Genomic DNA, 24,009 nt, shown 5'->3' on the forward strand with positions numbered 1-24,009 from the left:
CTGCTTATTCATGTTTTTTCTATTATTTCCTATGCCTCCTTTTCAAAGACCTTTCATATCTATTGCTTGTGAAGGATTTCTGCAGAACCAATGCAATCAAGCAAATAAGGAGTAAATTATGAAATCAGGATACAAGTTTAGACAGCCATAAAAGGCAATTAGAATAAGGTTATCGGTGACCGAGAGTCAGGATGGCTATATGCTACTCAAAGCAGGGGTGAGCTTCAAAAATTTTAGCAACGGCCCGGTTGCTGGGTGAGTGTGGCCATGGTGGGTGTGGCTTAGTCAGCCTCTTGCACCATGGCGGAGGGCGTTTTTGCCCTCCCCAGACTCCCAAGGCTTTCCTCGAGCCTCTGGGAGGGCAAAAACAGCCTCCCCAGGCTCCGGAGGCTCGGGGAGGGCAAAAAACGGGCCTCCTGGAAGTTCAGGAAGTCTGGAAGACTTCAGGAAGACCCGTTTCCATCCTCTGGAGGGCCTCCGGAGCCCAGGGGAGGCCGTTTTCACCCTCCCGGAGGCTCAAAGAAACCCTCCAGAGCCTGGGGAGGGCAAAAACGCCCCCTCCCACCATGATGCAGGAGGCCGAGTAGAATGGGGCGAAACTCACTTAACAAATGTCTCACTTAGCAACATAAATTTTGGGCTTCAATTGTGGTCATAAGTCGAGGACTATCTGTAGTCATATTTTGGCTTGAACAAAAGAAAAAATTAATCTGAAATCAGATTGGGATCATTCAGCTGAATCTTTGTTAAAGGCGTAGATGAACTAAAAAATGAGATGACTTTGAGTCGTTAATAGATAATCTATCAAGGAACACAGTTTAGCAGCTAACTTCCCATTGTCCCTGTCCTTCATTCTTCCTTCTTGCTACTTACTTTTATGCCTTTTCCAAGTGCGTTTTTACCATAATATTAGGTGAAAATATACTGTTCTGTTGCACTTGGCTTGCCTATTCCAATTTCTAATTAAGAATCCGCCTCCAAAATGCTATTTCTTTTTGATATAAAAATCATTCATTTAGAAAACTCCCGCTGATTATCACAGACCACAACAAGTTCATAATAATGTTTCGGTGATGGATTGTACCGGTGTAAAGCTTTCGACAAACAGCTCATTCAGCTGACATAACACTAAGTATATCTTGCCAGGAAAAATGACCAAGTAGGTTTTTTTTGTTTTTTTTTAGCAATCTTCTTCAAGGATATATATGCAAACATATTCTTACATTTGTCTAGGCCAGATTCTGCCAATGAACTAGTAGTGTTCATGGATTGAGAGCTCAACAACAAGCGGAAATGAAAGCATGGAACGCCTTAGGTTAATAAAGAACGAGCTTCAATTTTTATCACTATATGAATGGCGATAATGAGATTTGCTAAGATTATTTTAATAAGGAATGTTTGTAAAACATAGTGACACATGAAGCCAGTTCAGATTTTGGATATACAACAGTACCTATTCAGAAGTTTAGCATAATTCTAGCTTGTGGTTAATAGTCCAGTGAAGTGGCTAATAAGAGCAGGCCCAAGAGCTACATCCTAGAGCTGTGATGGTGAACCTATGGCACGTGTGCCACAGGTGGCAAGCAGTGCCCTCTCTGTGGGCACGTGAGCCGTCACTCCAATTCAGTTCTGCCACGCATGTGTGTACGCCTCTTGCCGGCCAGCTGGTCATCAGGTCTCTGCTGCACATGGGATAAGCTGCATGCAGGGGCTCATGCGCGCATGCACGGGGGGCAGGGCATGTGCAGGGGGTGCGTCTGCATGCGCGAGTACATGCGGGGAGGTTGTGCATGCATGCAAGGGGTGAGCATGCATTGCATTTTGGGGTTTGGAGCAGTTGCGCATGTGCGCTTTGGATACTCCATCCAGAAAAGTTTAGCCATCACTGTCCTACAGAAACTCAGTTTGTGGAATGTAAATATTAATTCCAATTTATAGAGGAAAAGTAGAGAAGACAATTCACTGTAATTCACAACTCTCACCCAAACGTCTTCCACAATTAGTCAAATCTTGCCCTTCCTTTGGCTTTTTGTAGGAAATAGCTAACAGACCCATTATAAAAATCTCATGCTCTCTCCTCTTACTTCTCTTCAAAGAAATTCAAAAATTGGCTGCAATACAATCCAGATTATTGCATCAACTCATTATCCTATGTCACACACATTTAAAATCTAGACCAAATACTTTGGGCTGCTTACAATGAATGGGCAACATGGCTCTGTCTGAAAACTTTTGCATCATAGATAGAATAGGACTCTTTCTGCACAATCTTTAAAAGCTTTTGGTCTTAACAAGGTCGACTGTATTTGGTATATTTCGAGAAAGACATCAAAATCAATCAAAGAACATGACAATATTCACAGGTTGTTTTCTAGGGGGTCATGTGATCTCCTTTTACAATTTTCTGACCGGGAAACTCAATGGGGAAGCCAGATTCACTTAACAACCGTGTTGCTAACTTAACAACTGCAGTGATCCACTTAACAGCTGTGGCAAGAAAGTTCGTAAAATGGGGCAAAACAAAGAGCCTTGATAGTACAGTGGTTTAGTGCACCCTGTTATTAACACAGCTGCCTGCAATTTCTGCTGGTTCGAATCTCTCCAAGGCTCAAGGTTGACTCAGCCTTCCTTCCTTTCTAAGGTAGGTGAAATGAGGACCCAGTTTGTGGGGGCAATAAGCTGACTTTGTATAAAATATACAAAAGAATGAAGGCTATTGCTTAACGCATTGTAAGCCGCCCTGAGTCTCCGGAGAAGGGCGGCATATAAATCAAATTAAAAAAAAACCTCACTTAACAACTGTTTTGCTTAACAACAGGAATTTTGGGCTCAATTGTGGTTGTAAATCAAGGACTATCTGTCGCCAACTCTAGTACTAACAGTTATGGTAAATATCCTCATAGGATATTATGGTTTGTATATTATGAAGATAAAAACCAAATTATTTTCCCAGGCATCATTCAAGCACTGCATGGAGGGAACGCAAAGTATTATTATTCTTAATCCCTACTAATCCAGCCACCCTTCCATTGTGAGCATCTCGAATATGGATATCCTAGTGTATTGCTTGTTTTATTGTCAATATGCACCTTCTTCGCACAAAGCTTTAAAATTTAAACCATTGTCTTTGTGGCTTATTGTAGCCCTCTGGGTTATTCAATACATCAAATTGTCTGATTTGGCATTAGGTATCAATCTAGCCTGAACAAATCAGAAAGTATGACAGTAAAACCCAGAAGCATAACTAAGCACGTCCAAAAAGACAGAATAATAAGCTAAATTTAAAAGAGTTTCGTTTATCTTATGATTTCTAGCTTGTTTGCAGACACTGGACTATAATCTTGCATCTGGCTATCAAGTAAAGTTCATCTCTAAGGCAGGTTGCCATTTGTCCAATAGGAAAATCACATCTGGCATATTCTAAACATAGGAATTTATTTTTTCTACATTGTGGCTTATTAACCCAGGATACTTGGATGACCTTTTTGTATGAACACAGAAAGCTACCCTGTTTCCCCCCAAATAAGTCATCCCCTGATAATAAGCCCAATCAGGCTTTTGAGTGCATGGCAATAAGGCCAAGCGTTTATTTCAGGGTTCAAAAAAATATAAGACAGGGACTTATTTTCGGGGAAACACGGTACTTTCCACTTGTTTGGGGCATATCGTTCTGATATGTGGTCTGGATATGTGTTTCTTCTCAGGTGGTCTGGCCTGGTTAATAATGCAGATCAGAAATGGAAAAAAACTGTGGGGTTCTTGTTTTCTCTGAATCTGGTGTTTTTCTTGCAGACATTTCATTACCAAACTCGGTAACATCATCAGTGTTGGTGTGGGTGGGGGATGATATTACCTAATTTGGTAATGAAACCTCTGCAAGGAAACCACCAGACTCAAACCAAGTCTGAGTTCAAGGATCCCACAGTTCATCCCTGGGCTACAAATATTCTCGTCTATCAATATGGGAAAAACTGCCAGCAGATTATGGACCCAAGCCTGAATCTTAACATGTGAAAGGAACAGGAAAGGAAATCCGCTTTGCAAGTATACAAAATTACAATCAATAGAGGCAGCTTTTGCAAATAAAATAAAATGTGTTGAAAAAGTTACAGGGTAAATGAGAACAAAGGCATAAGAGGAAATGTTGCGCAGTTCTTATAGAAAACGGAGTGCATATTTAATGGCATTTCCCCCTCATCTTATTTGTTTAAAAATACCAACAGTGCTAAGAATGAATTTGAAACAAATCATCAGCTGTTAGTGGCTGTTTCTAGGGAATTTTTCCACAGCAAATGCTTTTAATGGTTTAATTATCGAGGCTCTGTGAACAAATTTTAATAACTATGCAGCTGTTTGAAAGAAGCTAGGCTTTTTAAAATGCATTATCTATGGGACATTTTGGGTCAGGTTTATTTTTTCTCCTGCTGATTTATTCGAAAGAATTATTTTTACATTATTCTATTTGCTTTTTAGCACGTCAGAGTGATGACTGAAACCAGAGGGTATTGCAGAGAAATAGGGTACCTAAAGTAAAACTCATTTCATATTTATGCCTGGTTTGGAAGACATTATTAAAGATTGGCTAAAAATAGCTGGGTAAAAAGGCAATAAGCTGGGCAAAGATGTGCATTGTTGATATTGTATTGCATTATATTTATCAGAGCACCAGGAATACATGTGGATTCTCAGAAGGAGGTGCTGCGTATTGTAAAATGATAACCAGTGTAGTATGGTATAGAAATGATGGGGTCGGACTAGGCCCGTGATGGCGAACCAATGGCATGCATGCATAAGGGGCGTGCATAAGAGCACCAGCGTGCCTACCGTCCCTGTCCTAATGTTCCCTTTAATTGTATTCATTTTATACAGCAATAGAGAGAGACGAAAGAGGAGTAGAGGGAGGGAAGGGAGGAAGAAGGAGAGAGAGGAATGGGAAGAAAGGAAAGAGGGGAGGAAGGGAGGGAGGGGAAATAAGAGTAGGAGAGTGTTGTGACTCGGATCCCCAAGCCCGTTTTATCAGAGGGAGAAGACTTCAAAAGTGAAGGAGAGGAGTTGGCAAGGCCTCCCTCTCCAGGACCTTCCTCTCTGGCAATGCCTCAGGTGTCCTCCGAAGGCCAAGAGATAGGCCAGGAGCCAGGCTCTTCCGAGCAGCCTCAGTTAGACAGCGACGGAGATGAGTCTTGGCTGGATCCCCGACAGCGTCGGAAAGATAAGCGCGCGCAGCAGAGAAAGAGGCGTGCCAGAGATTAAGATGAGTCACTGGACCATAACCCACAGGGGATAAAAGGGGGTGTGGTGGCCATTCAGGCCTTGTGACAGACAAAACTGAAAAGCTAGCAAGTCATACTGCGTTTCTGGAACTTCGTTATATGCCCTCCTTCGATTTATTATGGACTGGACTTGACAATTCTTTGGCTTTGTGGACTTATTTTGGTCCCTTTGTAAGTAAAGTCTTTGGCAGGCAGCTACTGGGTTGCTGCCAATTCTGTTATCTCAAAGGAATTCTTGACTGCTGGTTTTATTAACTCCTGGCTGACTGTTTGTGTGCGTGTGTGAGATGGGGACAGAACAGAGAGAGGGTTAAAAAGGGAGAAAGAGAGGAGGAGAGGGAGAAAGGAAGGGGAAGTAGAGAAGGAGTAGGAGAAGAGGGAGATGAAAGTAGAAAGGAAAGAAGGGAGGGAGATGGAAGAGACTGAGAAGAAAAATTGCTGTACAATAAAAAAAGATGAAATGGAAGAAAGGCAACCCCGAACACGCATAAATGCACTAGGATAAAGAATGAGTTATTAAAAAATAAAAGAGAATAAATATGAGTTAAAACCGAAAAATTAGAATTTGAGGGCGAATAAAGTTGTTTATACAAATAAGCATAGAAATTTTAAGCCACGATAAAAAAATGGAAAAAGGAAATTTTGGCAAAAATTGTAACTGAGTAAAATGTATTTGAATATGATAAATTGTATAAGTGATGATATGGCCAATACTCTGTTCATAAAATATGTGGGGTGAAGGTGGGGGAAAAAAAAATCAATAAAACTTGATTCAAAGAAAAATTGTATTCATTTTATGTATTCAATTCATGCTTATACTCATGTATATTATCCAATACGTACTTGACAAATAAATAAATTAATTTAAAAAGTGGCACGCAGAGCCATCTCTCTGGGCATGCCAGTCATCGCCTGTTGCTCTTCCGGGTTCCGGCTAGTTTTCAAATGCACGAGAGCGCCGGAAACACAGAACCGCATGTGTGCGCCGAGAAGCTGAGTGTGGGGTTTCTGGCGCGTGCATGCACGCCGTCCAGCTGGTCTTCATGTGCACATGCATGCCAGAAACCTGTGTGGACCAGAAACCAGAACTGTTCTTCCGGTCTCTGGTGCTCCCACGCATGCGCGCCAGGGAGCTGCTCTTTTGGTTTTGGGCGCGCTCCCGTGTGCGTGCGCTCCTTTTTCGACACTTGGTGCCGAAAAGTTTTGCCAACACTGGACTAGGCTGAAGGCCCAAGGTTCCTATTCACCCTCAACTGTAGAACCTCATTCGGTAACTTTTGGTCCTATCCCTAAATTCCAGCCCAATCTATCCAACAGAGTCAAGGATAAAACATTGGAAGATGGAGAACAGCTAAGCATAGTGGGATCCTTCCAGCTCTCTGACTTTGGTTCTTGGCTTGTAGACCTTTCATTACCCGACTAGGTAACAACATCAATGCTAGCAAGGATTGGGTATGCATGTATTGATAGGAGGAAACCACACTTCCACTGGCAGGGCAAGCCACTGTAAACAACACAATCACTAACACTGGTGATGTTATCTAGTCATATAGTGAAACACTTACAAGAAAACCATCAAGCTCAGCGAGCAACTAGGATTCTACAGTCCAACTCTGAGTTGTATGTGTATGTGTATGTGTATGTGTATGTGTATGTGTATGTATATGTATATGTATATGTATATGTATATGTATATGTATATGTATATGTAAAAAAAGAAGCAGACATACTGCGAACTCCGGAACTTAAGATTTTAAAATTTTAAAAGAATTAAAATTTTATTTTACTAAGCTTTCGTCAGCCATCTGCTGACATCGTCAGAGTATTAAACTACCATTACAGAGATCTCTGCCTTTATATGCCATTAATCAATTTAGCCCTTGCGCATGTAATAGGCCCTTCCAGCCGTCTCCCACTTGTAATCAGCTGTGTTGTTTTTGCTGTCGTCATGCTGGATGATGGAGGCTTGATTCCTGCTGTTTCCTCCCTCCTAGCTTGCTTATCAGTGGGGGATGATGTTACACGCGCAAGGGCTAAATTGATTAATGGCATATAAAGGCAGAGATCTCTGTAATGGTAGTTTAATACTCTGACTATGTCAGCAAATGGCTGACGAAAGCTTAGTAAAATAAAATTTTAATTCTTTTAAAATTTTAAAATCTTAAGTTCCAGAGTTCGCAGTATGTCTGCGTCTTTTTTTACTAATATACCTGGAACTCGTATTTTTAGAATAGTTTGTAATATGTATATGTATATGTGTATGTGTATGTAGAGCCATGGTGGCACAGTGGTTAGAATGCAGTATTGCAGGTTAATTCTGCTGACTGCCAGGAGTTTGATCCTCATCAGTTCAAGGTTGACTCAACCTTCCATCCTTCTTTTTTTGTGTGTGTAGAATTTTTTTTATTTTTTAAAACAAAACATAAAACATAAATCCATCATCCATACAATTGCAAACAGTGTGTCGGTCGGTTACAAGTCTTTTATGCTTCCTCACCATATTCATTACTTGCTAATTATCTAATTTCTCATATTTACCAGTCTAATAAGTATCTTTGTAATATAATTATATTGCTAATATTTGCTGTTTTATCAGTCATGGCATATACACACCGATTTGAAACACTAAATTAGCTTGCATAAAACTATGAAAAAAGGAGTGCCTGATATTTACTTAATGGCAGAGAGTTGCTGTCCCTGCCCAGGGCCCAAAGCACTTTTGAATTTGCAATGGATCTCTTTAAATACACAACACCAACTCAACCTATTTTGACTCATTCTTCAAAACTGTGCTCCCCTCAGGCTTTATCGTTTTCCCTCAATAGGTGCCATTTTGTATTTGCAGAGCCAATACAAAACAAGAAATGGATCTGTGATGCTTATTTATTCATTTATCTGCCCAACAGATTCCATATAGGCAAGCTAGGATATAAAGGCTAAAATCAACCTCCAACTATGTAACATCAGATGAAGATACTATAGCTATCTATAATGACCCAATTGTAAAATTACAGCAGAACCAGTGGTGGGTTGCCCCCGGTTCAGACCGGTTTGCAAGAACCGGTAGTAAAACCGGTGGGAGGCTCCACCCACTGGCCCGGATGTCGTCATCGGCGATCTGTGCATGCGCAGAAGCAAGACGCGTGTGTGAGCGAAGCGAGTGCGCATGCATGATCCCGTTGCAAACCAGTAGTAAACATAAGTAGAACCCACCCCTGAGCAGAACCCTATTTATGTAAGTTGCGGCGAACTATATTTCAGCAATGAATTTCTCTCCCCAATCGGTTAATTTAATTCAGTCACCCAGACTGCATGGACATGGATTCATTAAAAATAAATAATAATAATAATAATTAATGCTCCTGCAAACCAGACTAAACCCTACAAAGTTCTGCCGTAAGCTTTATTAACATATGGAGAGCTAGGAGGATCTGTTGTAACACAGAAAGTTAAAGAAGAATGCTTGATAAACAGGGAACGAGGAATTCAGGAATTCTGAATCTATGGCAAAGGTTCAATTAAAAGATATTGCAGTGATGGAGAGACATCGTTAGGTACAATGTTTATTGCAGTTCATCAGAGTCTGTAAGTATTAAGCTACTCCAAATCAGAAGTTTCAATTAGAACAACAATGTTATCTAGAGAAGCCCACAGCCTAGGAAGGATACGGTCAGTGCCAGGAAACAACACAGCACCTTTAATCATTTCTCCCATGATGCACCCTACTGACCACATGTCAACTGAAAACAAAAAATGAAATGAAGGTAAACAAGAACACAGCAACAGAACAACAAACAAATGAGAAGACTTATCTGGTGGGATCAAAAGAACAGGCACGGTTCCTTGCCTACTAGGATGTGGGATTCTTGGGAATGTTGCTGTTGTTGTTGTTGTTGTTGTTGTTGTTGTTTTAATCCCGAATCAGATATTCTAATTAGAAGTAGAATCAGAATTCCATGGCAACCATTCTCTGTTGCATCCATCTGCTTCTTCTGCTTGTCTTTCCTATCGGGCCCTTCTATCATGTTCTCAGTGATTTAGCAACAGAAGTGGTTGCTAAAGGCAGCAGCCAGACAGAAGGTTTAAAAACAAAACCAAAGGGAACTGCACTAATGAAGGTGCAACGGATCTCTATTTTTGGCCCACTGGCTTCGGATTGAAAATCTGCTCTTTTTCCCAGTCCACAATTTATTTTTTCACATTTCTGCAATAAAGCAGGCTTAGTATTTAGCTGCAATCTGCAATATATCTATGAACAGATTCCCCATGAAATGGGTATAATTTATCCTGTAAATTCAAGACACTCGTTGATTGAATTCTCCCTCCTTTGTCCTACTACCCCTTACCTTAACTAACCCCCTGACTTACATCAATTAATTGAGCTGGAAAAGAAGAATAGCAATATTTCATTCTCCAAATAAAATCCTTCTCGGTGTTAAAAGTATTCCCTTTCAGAAACTAGGTGGGGGTGGGGAGTGGGTACCAAAGAAAATGTTTGTTGAGATTTACCACCTGGGTGAAAGGATGGTGGGAAAAGAGAAAAGGAGTTTGCAACTATGGGATAAGAATGGGTTGTTTTATTGCTAAATATGTCTAAATTCGCTCGCATGCATGTGAGCACTATGGAAAGAAACAGAAAGGAACCAAAGAAAACGTAAAGCTAGTCAGTTGCTCTTCTTTAGGGCATTTAACAGGGTAACTAATATTGTCCTTGTCCCCTGTCTAAGCCGAATCCTGACTGCAGCAGATCTAAAATGTTCCTCTAGGATTATCTACAGCTCAGGTCCCTGAGCTTGGCCTAATGCCATCACCATCTGTAGGTTTCATAGACGAGTAAAATCAGTAAAGCAGAGGCATCTGAGAGATTGTGGGGGAAAGTCCAGCTTCTGTGGAAACCCTCAGGAACTGTTAAGGGGTTTAGGGTGGGTATCTAAATTCATCTGACCAGAAGTCAGGTATGTAAACAATGCAATCTTGGGAAAATCTCTTGTTTCCAAACTGCATGATATGGCTTTTCTGGTAAAAAAAATATATTTGAATGCAGAGGTGATTTCCCAGTATACTAGTCTGGGTTTCAGAATTTTTTACTACCAGTTCTGTGGGTGTAGCTTGGTAGGCGTGGCATGGCTTGGTGGGCGTGGCTTGGAGGGCATGGCAGGAGAAGGATACTGTAAAAACTCCATTCTCTCTCCACTCCAGGGGAAGGTTACTGCAAAATCCCCATTTCCTCCCGATCAGCTGGGACTCGGGAGGCAGAGAATAGATGGGGGCAGGGCCAGTCAGAATTTTTACTACCGGTTCTCCGAACTACTCAAAATTTCCGCTACCGGTTCTCCAGAATTGGTCAGAACCTGCTGAAACCCACCTCTGTAGCCTAACCATGAAAAAAAAAAAAAAAGCTAGCAGGAAAACCCTGATTATGATTCTAACAGAGGGTCTGGTTCATAGTGCAGAATTATAAACCAGAGGACTAGAGGATTTTTAGTTGTTTAATTAGAAGTTCACCTATGGGAAATGTAGTTGTTCCCACGGGTGTTTTAATTTGTTTTATTGTTGTTTTTGTATATTGCTCCAGGCTCCTTTGGGAAGGACAGCACTATAAAAATAACATAAAAATTCATCAGTGTCCTGGGGTGAAAACACCAACATTTGAGTAAATAGTATTGCCATCATTTGAATACATGGTATGGTATCACCTGATCTGCATGTACTGTTAGGTTTCCATCTTATAAAGTACCCTTCCCGACTCCCATGCCAAAAATGTTGGATTTCAGATCTCATAATTCCTATCAAAGTGGCGGAAGACTAGGTAGCCACAAATGTGGGTAGGGTGCCCGTTTTTTAAAAATGCGATTAGCAATTAGAAAACGAGGCAGCCAATGTTACACTTACAGGTAGTCCCCGACTTACAACAGTTTGTTTAGTGACCGATGTTACAAGGCGCTTAAAAAAAGTGAGCTATGACCGTTTTTCACACGTACAACCATTACAACATCCACATGCTCACGTGATCAAAATTCGGACACTTGGCAACTGGTTCATATTTATGACGGTTGCAGGGTCCTGCGATTCCCTTTCGCAACAAGCAAAATCAACGGGGAAGTCAGATTTGCTTACTAGCAGCTGTGTTACTAACTTCAACAATTGCTGTGATTCACTTAATAATTGTAGCAAGAAAGGTTGTAAAATAGGGCAAAACTCACTTAACAACTGGCCCACTTAGGAACAGAAATATTGGGCTCAATTGTGGCTATAAGTTGAGGATTACCCGTATTCATATGCAGTATGTCAAATATGAAATTATGTGTGTGGTGTTCAGGGGTGGGTTCTAAAATTTTTTACTACCAGTTCTGTGGGTGTGGCTTATTTTGTGGGCGTGGCTTGATGGTCATGTGACAATTATTTAGGATTTAGCAGAAGTACTGGTCTACCAGGCTTTTAACTCTGCGCTCCCACAGAGAGGGCCTCCTCGGGGTGCCATCAGCCAAACAATGTAGGCTGGTGACCCCCAGGGGGAGGGCCTTCTCTGTGGGGGCACCTACCCTCTGGAACCAGCTGCCCCCAGAGATAAGAAGAATCCAGGACCTCAATGCCTTCCGCCGTGCCCTTAAAAGTTTCTTTTTTCAGCAAGCCGGGCTGGCCTAACACTTTTTAAAATGTTTTTAATTGTTTTGTCATTGCTTTTAATTACGGGGCCAAATATATATATATCTTTTTAATTGTATTTTAATGTTTGTAGTTTATGTTTTTACTTTGGCTGTACACTGCCCTGAGTCCTCAGGGAGAAGGGCGGTGTATAAATTTGATATAAAATAAAAAATAAAAAAAATAACTGCTTGCAGAGCTGTACCGATCTACCCATTTATTTTTTGCAGGCACTGATCTACTCATGTATTTTTGCAGGCACCGGTCTACTCATTTGTTTTCTTTTAACACTGATCAGCTATAGGGCGGCCCTTTGAAGCACCGCAGCAAGAGTTTAAACAGTTTTTTTCCCTCTAGCCATCAGCTGGACTCAGGAGGCGGCAATAGATTGGGGATGGGGCCAAATAAAAGGTAAGAATAACACGGGGGGGTGGGGGCCCCGTCATATTGTCACCGCTACCAGCTCGGGAGAACCGGGCCGAACTGGGAGGAACCCACCACTGGTGGGGTTGGTATTTTACCAAAAAAAAAATATATAATAATCTAAGGGGAAGAAAGACAGAAGTGTGAAATATCTACAATAATAGGAAGATAGCAGATGGTAGTAGCATATTTCTTCTCCGCTACAACTTAGAATCAGTGGGTGAAACTAGCACTCAAGTGGGACAAGCCAAAAAAAAAATCTGCCATTAGCTGCAATTATCCTCTGAAATTCACTGCTACTAGATTTGATGATGGCGCCTCTGATTAAACAGTTTCAAAAGTTCAGAGGCATTATTCAGCTCAGCTCCATCTGGACGTCATTTGCCTTTCGCATGCAGAATTACAAATATCTCAGTGACTACCTTGCAATTAATTGATTAGCAAGTTTGCAGAGACATCTCCAAGATTTCAGAGCATGGACAGAATGAAAGAGGAGGAACATCTCCCCGATTCATATGGTCTCAAATCATTTGTCAAATATCAGTATCTCTGATTGGGAATTAAAAAAAAAATAATCCAATTGCAAGAAGTCACCCCAAAGCAAGCCTTAAAACAGTCTTCCTTATTATGTAGGACTCTGGGACAGGAACTCCCATAATCCACAGCCTAACTCATCCAGAAAATTCTATGCTGGGAAATGCCTTCTTTGGAGACATCAGTAAATCTTAGTTCTTCCCTGCCTTGGAATATCTTGTTTGGATCTTACTTAGCCATGAAAAAGCCATAAAAAATAAAACCAGTATTTGTAAGGATCAGTTATTGTCTGGTCTTGTTTGGATTTATTGTAGGAAATCAGTTGTTCTTCCAGTCTATGACTCTATGATGTTCTGATATCCTTCCTTTTTCGACATTTGGACATAGTGGTAGTCCTCACTGAATGACCACAATCGGGGCCTGAAATGACATCACTAAGTGACATGGTTATTAAATAAAACATCACATGACTGGACTATAAGACTTATAAATGTCTCATAGGGCCATCAGTGTCTCTGCAGTCATTAAGTGAATTGCCTACAGTTGTTATGCACAACATCACATGACCATCATTTGTGACTTAACTCCAGCTTCTCCATCAACTTTGCTTGTCAGGCACTGGCTGCAAAGCTCACAAACAGCGATCATCGGATAACTGTAAGTTTGAACAGTCATAAACAGGACAATTGTTAAATGTGGAGTTATCTATATTCCAATCCACAGATAAAGCTAGGATGTAAGAAGAAAGAGGGTGTATGGTAGTTGCCATATTATTTCGAGTTCATTCACATCTAAATTTGCCTGGTATGTTGAATTTCATTTATTTTATTCTTAGCAATAGTGTGAAATCACTTTGGCTTGTGAGGATGACTATCTCTGTGAAGTTGAGAGGGAAGAGGTGTTAAATTCACAGGCTATTCAGAAGCTATGACCATCGCTTTACATCTCCATAAGTCAAAAGACATTGCTTACTGGGCCTGTTGGAATAAAATAAAATAACAAGAGTTGGAAGGGATCTTGGAGGTCTTCTAGTCCAACCTCCTGCTTAGGCTGGAAACCCTACACCACTTCAGACAAATGGTTATCCAGTCTCTTCTTAAAAACTTACAGTGTTGGAGCATTCACAACTTCTGGAAGCAAGTTGTTCCACTGATTAATTGTTCTAACTGTCAGGAAATTTCTCCTTGGAAATTTGCAGTTATGTAGGAAGAATCTCCTTTTGTTTTAAGCAAAGTTTTGCTCCTACCAACACTTGTGCTGATGAGTAAAATGAGTATTTTGTTTTTTAGTGGAGAGTTAATTTCAATAAATATGTAATTGCCTGTACTTTCCTTCCTAGTTTAGTTCATGTTATTCATAATTGTTCTATATCAGGGTGGGGAACCATGGCCCTTTTATGACTTGTGGACTTCAACTCCCAGAATTCCTGAGCCAACAAGGGAGTTGAAGTCCACAAGTCATAAAAGGGCCAATGATCCTTACCCCTGTTCTTTATGAAGAACTTCGTATAGGTCAGAGGTCTTCAAACTTGGCAGCTTTAAGACTTGTGGATTTCAACTCCCAGAATTCCTGAGCCAGCAAGGGAGCTGAAGTCCACAAGTCTTAAAACTGCCAAGTTTGAAGACTTCTGGTATAGATATTTGACTTGTTAAATTTAGTTCTGGAGGAACTTTAAAATCAGTCCTAAGATGGAACATAGTAACTTTCACATACAACTTATGAGACGATTGCAACATTATGGATTTTATGAAGTGACATACTGTAATAGTACCAGACACTTTTTTGTGATATGTGAGCCTTTACAAAGGGTTTTTTATTCTTTTAAAACTAGTAAAAAAAAAAAAACCCATCAAGATTTTGCCCCTTCTGTTTGTAAATATTTTCCATTTCCTATTGTTGACCCTATCTACAAATCTTCAAAGTTTTCAAATGCCTTCCCCCCCCCCAGTTTATGAGTACATTTCTCTCTTTATTATTATTTTATTCCAAGACAACAAAGCCCTGTTGCTTTCTTAACAAAAAAAATGAGAGAGAAAAAATACACTTTATTCTGTACTGGGTCTTATGCTGTGATAAGGCCAAAGTAAAACCTTGATCTATGGGTAAAAGTATTTAGTTCCTGCAAAAGTAAAATCTGACATTATCTCTTTAACCCACCAGATGGGCAAACAGCTTAAAGTACAAGCCACATGGTTAGCGGAAATCTGTACTGCTAAGTGTGAGAACATACTTTTTCATTATTTGGTAATGCGGTTATTTTGCTACTGAATCCTGTTAGCCATTTAAACAACATCAATGGTACAGAATTATATGTAGGGAAAGCTCTGGAAGAGATATTTCTTTGGTATTTGAATGTCACTATAATAAAGTGGGACATACATCTGCAAATAAATGTACTGCAAAAAAAAACTCTTTAAAATATATGAAAAGTGAATTCCTCTTTATAGGTACAATTGTGCTTACAAATACAGCCAAAGGAACATTTTAATCCAATGCAAGTCAATGACACATTTCTTTAAAACAGAGGTCTTCAAACATGGCAGCTTTAAGACTTGTGGACTTCAACTCCCAGAATTCTCCAGCCAGCTATGCTTCTGGGAGTTGAAGTCCACAAATTTTAAAGCTGCCATGTTTGAGGACCCCTGCTTTAAAAGATGGGCCAAGCAACAGCTATATTTTCTTTTTATGTAAAAGCAGGGAGTTCAAATCTAGAACAAGACTTTAATCAACAAGGAAGGCAAAATCTAACTCCTTGCTCTTTTCCTATGTTCTTAATTGAAATCTCACTAAACTACCATTTATATTGCCTTTAAGTAATCCAACTGTTTGGATGAATCATTTTTTGGGCAAAGTAAATCAATCAATGGAAAGTATAATCTAAATCCCATTGAGTATTCAAGGTTAAAACATATTTCCCTGCATCTGAACTGTAGTAGCAGCAATCCAGAGTGGCGTCTCTATGTTATAGATAAAATTAGTTATCTCCCTCTTTCATAGGGGGGGGGGGGTTGCAGGAGAATATGTTTTAATTTTTGAATCTATTGGAAATGTTTGGAGCCATTCGTTTTTACATTTAGCAAATGAAAACAGATCAAGCGATGATTCATGTTTGTATTTGCTTGTGTGAATAAATAAAACACATTAAATGATTTTATGCCTTAGGAGTGATGTTGGATTTTTATTTATTGAGAAGTATGACTGGGTAGCCAACTTCCCAAAAGCATATTTCAATGTCAGTTTGGCAAAAAAAAAAAAAAAACCCAGCATGCCAAAATAGCAAAAAAAGAAAGAAAGAAAGAAACTTAGAGCTGAATGAAAGTTTTATATGTTTCAGGACACACTCTAGAGCCGTGATGGCGAACCTATGGCATGGTTCCACAGGTGGCACACGTAGACATATCGGTGGATACGTGAGCTCAGCTCCAGGACCGGATGCCAGCAAACGGGATATTTCTGGCCTCCGGAGGGCCTCCGGGGATGGGGAAGGCCATTTTTCACCCTCCCAAGGTGTTGTGGCCCCGCCCTCTGAGCCTGTCCCATCGGAGGAAGACAGCTCCGAGCATGAGGAAGAGGAGTCAGCCAGGCCTCCCTCTCCAGGCCCCTCCCCTCTGGCACTGTCTCAGGTGCTGGCCGAGGGAGAGGAGATTAGCAGGGAGACAGGTGGCTCGGATGAGAGCGAGGGAGAGACATCATTCCTGGACGCACGCCTCCGAAGGCGTGATAAACGATTGCAGCAGCTCAGGAGGCGTGCTAGGGATTAGAACTGAGTCACTGGACCACACCCCAGAGACTATATAATAGAGGGTGGTGGCCAGTGATCCCTGTGATGAACAAAAGTAAACCTTGGATAGTCACTAAAGCCTCATCCGGAACTACTGAGAGGAATAATAATTCTGTTGGACTTTTGGACGCTGAGTATATTATCTTTCTGTTTTCTGTGGAAATAAAAGCACTTGGCAGACGGTGTGTATATCGCTGCCAAGTTGGAGATAAAGACCTGGGTGTGTTCCAAGTGCTTCCTTAACCCTCGGCTGGCTGTGTTTGTGTGTGTGTGTGGACGGGGACAGATCACAAGGCTCCTAGAAAGGCTCTGGAGCCCAGGGAGAGAGAGAAAAACGGGCCTACTGGGCCCACCGTGCCATTGTGTGCCAGGAGCGGGGGGGGAGGAGCAGGGGGGTTGCACACATGCACAGGGTGCATAGAATTATGGATGTGGGCACACGTGCACATGACCCCCCCTCCCCCCCCACTCCTGGCAGGCAATGGCAAAAAGGTTAGCCATCACTGCTCTAGAGTATTCTAGAGTAAGTAATGTTTCTCTCAGTTGCTTCACACAGGATGAAATTCCCCATGTCACTGAAAATCTTACAGATATCAGAAATATGTGTGGATCCAGGTGTGGGCTTAAATCACAATTTGTGGGCCAGTTGAGATAGATTACAATTGTAATGAGTAGAAGATTTATTTAGGGGTATTCCTGTGGCGTTGCTGATAACACTCCAGATGGCTTTTTCAAGCAAAATGGAAATCTCTACAGATGTGTGGTTATCTGACAATTCATCTGTTAAATCTTTACATCTGATTTTCAATGCAAGCTGATGTATGTAGATCATACAGCCTTCCTATTATTCAATAAGAGCCTACTTCCTCTATATGAAAGACTGGAGAATTTGCCTCAAGATATTGGACAAATCACCATATTTTTATGACCCAGAATTGCTGAACACTCATGCCTATCCGGCCATCATACCAGCTGTCAGGAGATTCAACACCAATTTTATCAATGAGATGTTTGTTTCCTTTTAAGACAAAGAATGTTGAAATAAACATACATTTTTTTCCCCCTCTTATTAATAGAATTTCTTATTCTATGCTCCCACAGCTAAGATAAAACTTTTCTTTTTCTTTTAATTCTTTTCGTTTTCCAATATTACTTTCACCATCTTGAGAGATGGTCAAAAGAATATCACCAAAGCTCAAATGGACAAAAGAAAATGTCTTGTTCATAATACAGAACCGCATGCATAATAATAGTAATATTAACAGCCACACTAAGGAAAGCTCATTCTGAAAATCGGAGTAACTACATCAGAAAGGGCTGAAGAACATTTCTAGGCAACAGAGGAATAAATCAAAACATTCAGCATAAATGTTGTATTGACCCATCTCTGAATCCATACAACGCGAAGGTGGACCCAAACCAACGATGCATTAGCAAGCAAAAGATTATGATGCCACCACAAAGGTCAAAAGGAGTACAATGTTGAAAACATCAAGCCAAAAAGGGAGTGGGGAAGTAATAATAATAATAAAAAAGCTTAAAGAAACACATCAGCTATTTTCTTAAAAGCGTTAACACATATAAAGGTAGAGTAGTAAAATTGGACGTGACAATATTTGCCATATATTTGCTCCTCTTTTTTTTTCCCCCATCATCCCTGGATCTCAGATGACTCCAATAATAATTCCACACACCTCTACAATTCAGGGGTTTGTTTTGTTTTTTGTTTTGCTTCTAGCTTTGTGTTCCTCTTGTATATTCTGTATTTGATGGGATGGGAAATAAATAATTCAATGAAAATTGCAAATGGCATAAGGATACAGTCCCTTCCTGGAAAGAGGATTTTATGGCGCACCATTTCTCCCATAATGCATCCTACTGACCATATATCCACTAGGACGGCAGAGACAAGGAAATGAAGAGAGAGAAAAGGGAAAGTGGGGAAGGAAGGAACAGGAAAAGTTAACTAAAACACTTTGGATCCTATAGGAGGGGGAAAAGAGGAGGTTGATCAGAGAAAGCACAATTTTATGTACCTTCCACCAAACATTTTTTTCAAAAAAAATACAGATACACACATACACACATACACACACAGACAGGCAAAATACCCATCCCCATGCACAATTACAGGTAGTCCTCGACTTACAACGGTTCGTTTAGTGACCGTTCCAAATTACAACGGCACTGAAAAAAGGGGGATCTTTTTTTCACACTTATGACCATGGAGGCATCCCATGGTCACACGATCCAAATTCGGATGCTTGGCAACAACTGACTCATATTTATGATGGTTTCAGTGTCCGGGTGTCATTTGATTCCCCCCCCCCTCTTTGCGACCTTCTGATCAGCAATGGGGAAGCCAGATTCACTTAATAACCGTGTTACTAACTTAACTACTACACTTAACCAATGTGGCAAGGAAGGTCGTAAAATGGAGCAAAACTCACTTAATAACTCTGCGGCTTAGCAACATAAATTTTGGGCTCAGTTGTGGCCGTAAGTTGAGGACTACCTATATTTCATAAAAAGAAGCAGCTCAGAGGTCCACCAAACCAGAAAATACCTACTTCATCAAACTTCTGTTCCCCTTTATTGAAAGAACAGCAAATTTAATTTCAAAAGCATTGGCACTTGGTATTAATGTTCCACTTTCTTATAACATGAGCCACAGATAAAGACCTTAGTTATTCAGAGATGAAATCTTATACCCCTTTTTCTGAGAATAAAGCCTTCTAAATTCATCAGGACTTATTTTGAACGTGGACACCATGGCATGTAGCTCCAATCATTTCTAACTGACCCCTACGCAGGGAGAATTAAACCTAGTAATCTGTTTCACCCAGGTCACTCCATTTTAAACAGTACCAGAAAACTTGAGGTATTCTCATTACATGTTCTTATTTATTCTCCTGCACAAGGAAATTACAAAGTAAATGCATTTGGGACGTGGAGATGAGAAAAGCTAATCATTCCAAAAGGGCTACTTAATAGCATTTGGGAGGATTAAATAAAAACTGGGTCAATGGTTGCCGTGTGGTAAAGATGTAGTAAAAAAAGGAATCTTTTATGAGCTTTTGATTCCCGCTATGTTTCCTAATAGCCTTTACGTGGAGTCCCGTTTCCAAGCCACATTTTACGTTTCCAGCTACTACAATCTCTAAATCAGACTGTTTTATATATCTGGATAAGCAATACGGGGACGATGTCCTAAGTCCTTTTTTAAGGCTATTCAAAGACTCTTCTTTTAGTATACTGCCACTTGCTAGGAATGCCTATAAATTACAGTAGAGGCAAAAATTGTAGAAACCTTTTGGGAAAAGTGTATTTTCTAAAACTAGCTAATAACACCACTTTTTTTTTTTTTTTGGAGTAGTACTGTAAAATTATATATCAATGGAAAGATAATTTAATCAAGAATGTAATGCAATAACTTTTATGAAGGATTTGCTATTAGAATAGCAGTGACAGTATAAAGAGGAAAAGTGAAATATGTAGAAAAAACGAGATATACCAAAATGATCACCATAGAAAAAATGAGATATACAAAAATTATCAGCATGTCAGTTAATACTTAGTTGGGTAAACTTTAGCATGAATGAAGGCCTTACAATGTCTTCCCATGGAGTTAACCAAGTCTTTTAGTTCTGCAGCTGTTATAATGTGAAACCAAGATTGAATGATTGCTTCTATTAACTCGGTTTTATTGCTGGGTCGCTTCTGATTAACAAGTTTCTTTAGTCGGCTCCATAGATTTTCAATTAGGTTAAGATCTGGGCTATTCCCAGATCATTCCAGCAGTGGAATATGATTATCTTGAAACTCCCCCCCAAAATTGGTGTTATTAGCCATCAAACCTCAAAAATACACTTTCCCCAAAAGGTTTCCACAATTTTGGCCACTACTGTATACAGCCAACAAGTTATAATCACCTTGTTTCTTCTCAACCCTTTTTTATTGTCTTACTCTCAGAATGATGACTGTACAGGAATAAGCCACAGTATGGGAGCCTTTCAGTTTATGTGTCCACAAAGGAGCATGCAGCTGATGAGATTCAGTGTTTTAAAGGGCTCAGCTAATCTGGTAAGGTCATCCTATTAGACATAGAGAGAGATTTTATAAACATTGAGGGATGGGTGGGTTGCTTTGTATTTCAACTGATGGATTGCTTTCAAAATGTTTGCGGCGGTTCTTTGATCGCAACAGAGAAACCTAAAAGGACCCACGAAGTAGGTCATGAATGGACAGAGAGAGATTTATAGAAAATACAATACTTTAGATCTGTTTTTCAGGTTCATTGTATGAGTGGTAACTAATTATCAAGTGGTCCTTGGGAAGGAACAAAGACAGAAGGCAAATCAACACTAAATCTTCCCCCCGTCGGTCACTCACACCCAAAATCAGCAATACTTTTAATCAGTAAGAAAACTGGAACTCCTCAAAATGTTCAGTTGAAGACTAAATCAAGAGATATTCCATAGTAGGTCATTGTTTTAAGGTGAAATGACTAGCTATAAGACAAATACAGGAACAACTTTTGCTATGGATATATTTTTAGGTAAAGTTATCATGAGAAGCAGAGTTTAATTAAGAGCCTGGTATTATTTCTAATATTTCTTTCTATTCTTCCCCCAAGTAATTTTTCATTAATACCGGTAGCTGCTCCAACTGAGCCCCAAGTCCATAATTACAGAAGAAAAATACAGGGGCCAGGCAGTTAGACAACGAAAGAATTGCCCATGATCCAGTTTAAAGAAATTTAAGGGACATGTGAAATATGATGGAGTAATTATTCATCATTCTATCTGTGTTAGATATAAGGCCAAAAAAAACCTCTACATCAGTATATTTAGCAATGATAGAACTACATGGAGGAAGTGTCTGATATATGGTACCTACCACATTCCTCAAGAAAGACATGGCTTCCATTTTGAGTCAGTTTTAAGTACCCCAATTGGTGCCAGTAGTTTTGCTTCCAACTGAAACTAGCATGTCCTATCACTATCAAGCCTCCTTACCATTTTTATCTTAACATGGTTTATCCTGGAAAATTATACCTAGTTAAAGGCATTGCCAGTATGGAATTGAGCTCTAACCAACATTATTTTTATAGTATAGATGATGATGATGATGATGATTTTATAGAGCAGGGGTTTCCAAACTTGGCAACTTTAAGACTTATGGATGTTCAGCTTCTAGAATTCCTCATTCAGCCATGATGGCTGGGGAATTCTGGGAGTTAAAGTCCACATGTCTTAAAGTTGCCAAGTTCGGAGATCACTGTTAAAGAGGGTCATTATACAAATACTTTTTACAATCTGGAGATATAACATGGTTTTCTCAACCTAGGATAGTCATAGATCAGGTGTGTCAAACTGGCAGCCGCGGGCCAGATGCATCACGCACAGGCCACGCCCACCCCAGCTCGCGAATGGGAAAAATGTTGCAAAATGTCATGTGACAGCAACATGATGCAGGGAGCGTAACACTCGTGTCATAGATTCCTTTGCCTATTAATTTTATCCTATCCTGTTGGCTACTTTTCTCTGTAATGGGGAGGCAATTGCAATGACTGCTGGGTACTGGCAGAGTCCAAATGTTAAGACTTGGAGAGTCCTTCAACTTGCAGATGTCACACTTTCCCAGTTATAAGTAATATTGTGCGCGTGTTGTTGTTTATTACAGGCGCACACACAACTTAATATTCAGGCTTAAATCCAACCGTTTTAGCAATATGAACCCATCATGAAAAAGGTGGGTTCTTATTTTATCCAGTATCATCCATGGTTTGCCTAGTAATAATTTTCTAATTCTCTTCAAATCTATTTTCTTTTCCTTTCTGCTTCTCTTTTTTGTATCTGTGACAAAGAAACAAATTGCTGTGAACCCAAGCTATTCTTTTTATTAACCAAAACAAATACTGTATAAAATGTTTCATTTAGAGGACAAGATGTCTGAAAAAGCAAGTCCAATATATTGGACCAGTATTTTAAAGGGAACAGTAATTTAGGAATCTTGGGAACAGGAGGTAAGCAAACAAGGGTAAAATATATTATCCATAAACTTGGATTGGGAGAAAAATGAAAGCATGGAGTGGCCCTAAAAGGCAGGTAGCACAATGGATGGACATTAATTTAAAATAAATGACGTTCCTTCCAAAAATTTAAGATGATTTCCTGGTATTTTAAATTTAGAAGGAAAATTAAAAATAAAATCTGTGTCTCTTCTTTCTTACAATGGTTCTATTATATCTACAATGTTCCGGGAATCCAAAATCTGAAATTATGTTCTCACATGACAATAGTCTGTAGCCCCATTTATAGATGTATTCCTTTCTCATTTGACTTTCACCAAGCAGCAAAATTACTGGATTATTGATTGCACGATATCTTAGTCTAGTTTTGCCTATGTGAAATATATCAATTCATTTTAACTATCACAGGAATGACATAATGAGCCTGATCATGGATTTCTTGAGGAAGTTCTAGTAGATGTTTTAGTTCAGAGGGATGTCTGAATTCTGTTCAGTGGAAAAGGAAGACCACATTGGCAACCTGAATGGAAAATGACATCATACTCATGCGTTTTTGTAGTTTCTTATGCTTGCCAATTATTATTTGGCCTTTTTTTTTTGTCTGATCCAGTGTAGATTTCCTATATTATGTCCTCATGTACCCTATCCCCGTGATGGAAAACCTATGGCACACATGGCACAGGTGGCACACGGAGCCATATCTGTGGGCACAGATATGCCATAGCTCAGTTCCAGCGCGCATACGCACACCAGCCAGCTGATTTTTGGGCCTTCTGGGCCCACCGGAAGTCGGGAAATGAGCCATTTCCAGCCTCCGGAGGCCCTCCGGGGGGGGTGGGCGAAGGCCATTTTCGTCCTCCCCAGGCTCCTAGAAAGCCTCTGGAGCCTGGGGAGGGCGAAAAACAGGCTTACTGGGCCCACCAGTAACCTTTTTGCCATCGCGTTCCAAAAGCAGGGGGAGCAGGGGGGTCGTGTGCGTATGCTTGCGGGGGCATTGATTTATGGGTGTGGGCACGCACGCACGTGATCCCCGTGCTCCGCCCCCGCTTTTGGCGCGCGACAGCAAAAAGGTTAGCCATCACTGCCCTATCCACAGAAACTTAATAAGTCCTGTGTGTCAGCACGTCAAGATGCATTTATCCTAGTGCTGACATAAGAAGGAGAATGCAGGCATCTGCAACGGGACGGTTGCCTTTCACCTACTTATTTCCTCTGGAGATAATGTCCCCTAGGAGATGGATAGGAGGGGGGAAATTCTTTGAATTGGAGCAGTAGATTAGGGGTGAATGATTGGGAAGATGGCCAATGAATGCAGAGGAGCG

The 24,009-nt window shown here is 40.3% G+C and overlaps 1 protein-coding gene across 13 annotated transcripts in view; it reads right to left on the reverse strand.

Annotated features, from left to right (window-relative positions):
- MAPK10 (mitogen-activated protein kinase 10) overlaps positions 1 to 24,009 on the reverse strand; it is a 236,462-nt gene that overhangs the window by 45,718 nt on the left and 166,735 nt on the right. For 8 of the 13 annotated variants that reach the window (XM_034440428.3, XM_034440424.3, XM_087875100.1 and 5 more), the window contains one exon: positions 18,475 to 18,546. In XM_034440428.3, the coding sequence (XP_034296319.1) occupies positions 18,475 to 18,546 (72 nt within the window). Of the gene's footprint in view, positions 1 to 8,938; positions 9,011 to 18,474; positions 18,547 to 24,009 lie in introns of all 13 variants that reach the window. The other 5 variants (XM_034440427.3, XM_087875102.1, XM_087875105.1 and 2 more) reach the window with 1 other exon arrangement.

Source organism: Pantherophis guttatus, chromosome 8, assembly GCF_059756535.1.
Source record: "Pantherophis guttatus breed Tessera chromosome 8, ASM5975653v1, whole genome shotgun sequence".
In the NCBI taxonomy this organism is placed as follows: Eukaryota; Metazoa; Chordata; class Lepidosauria; order Squamata; family Colubridae; genus Pantherophis; species Pantherophis guttatus.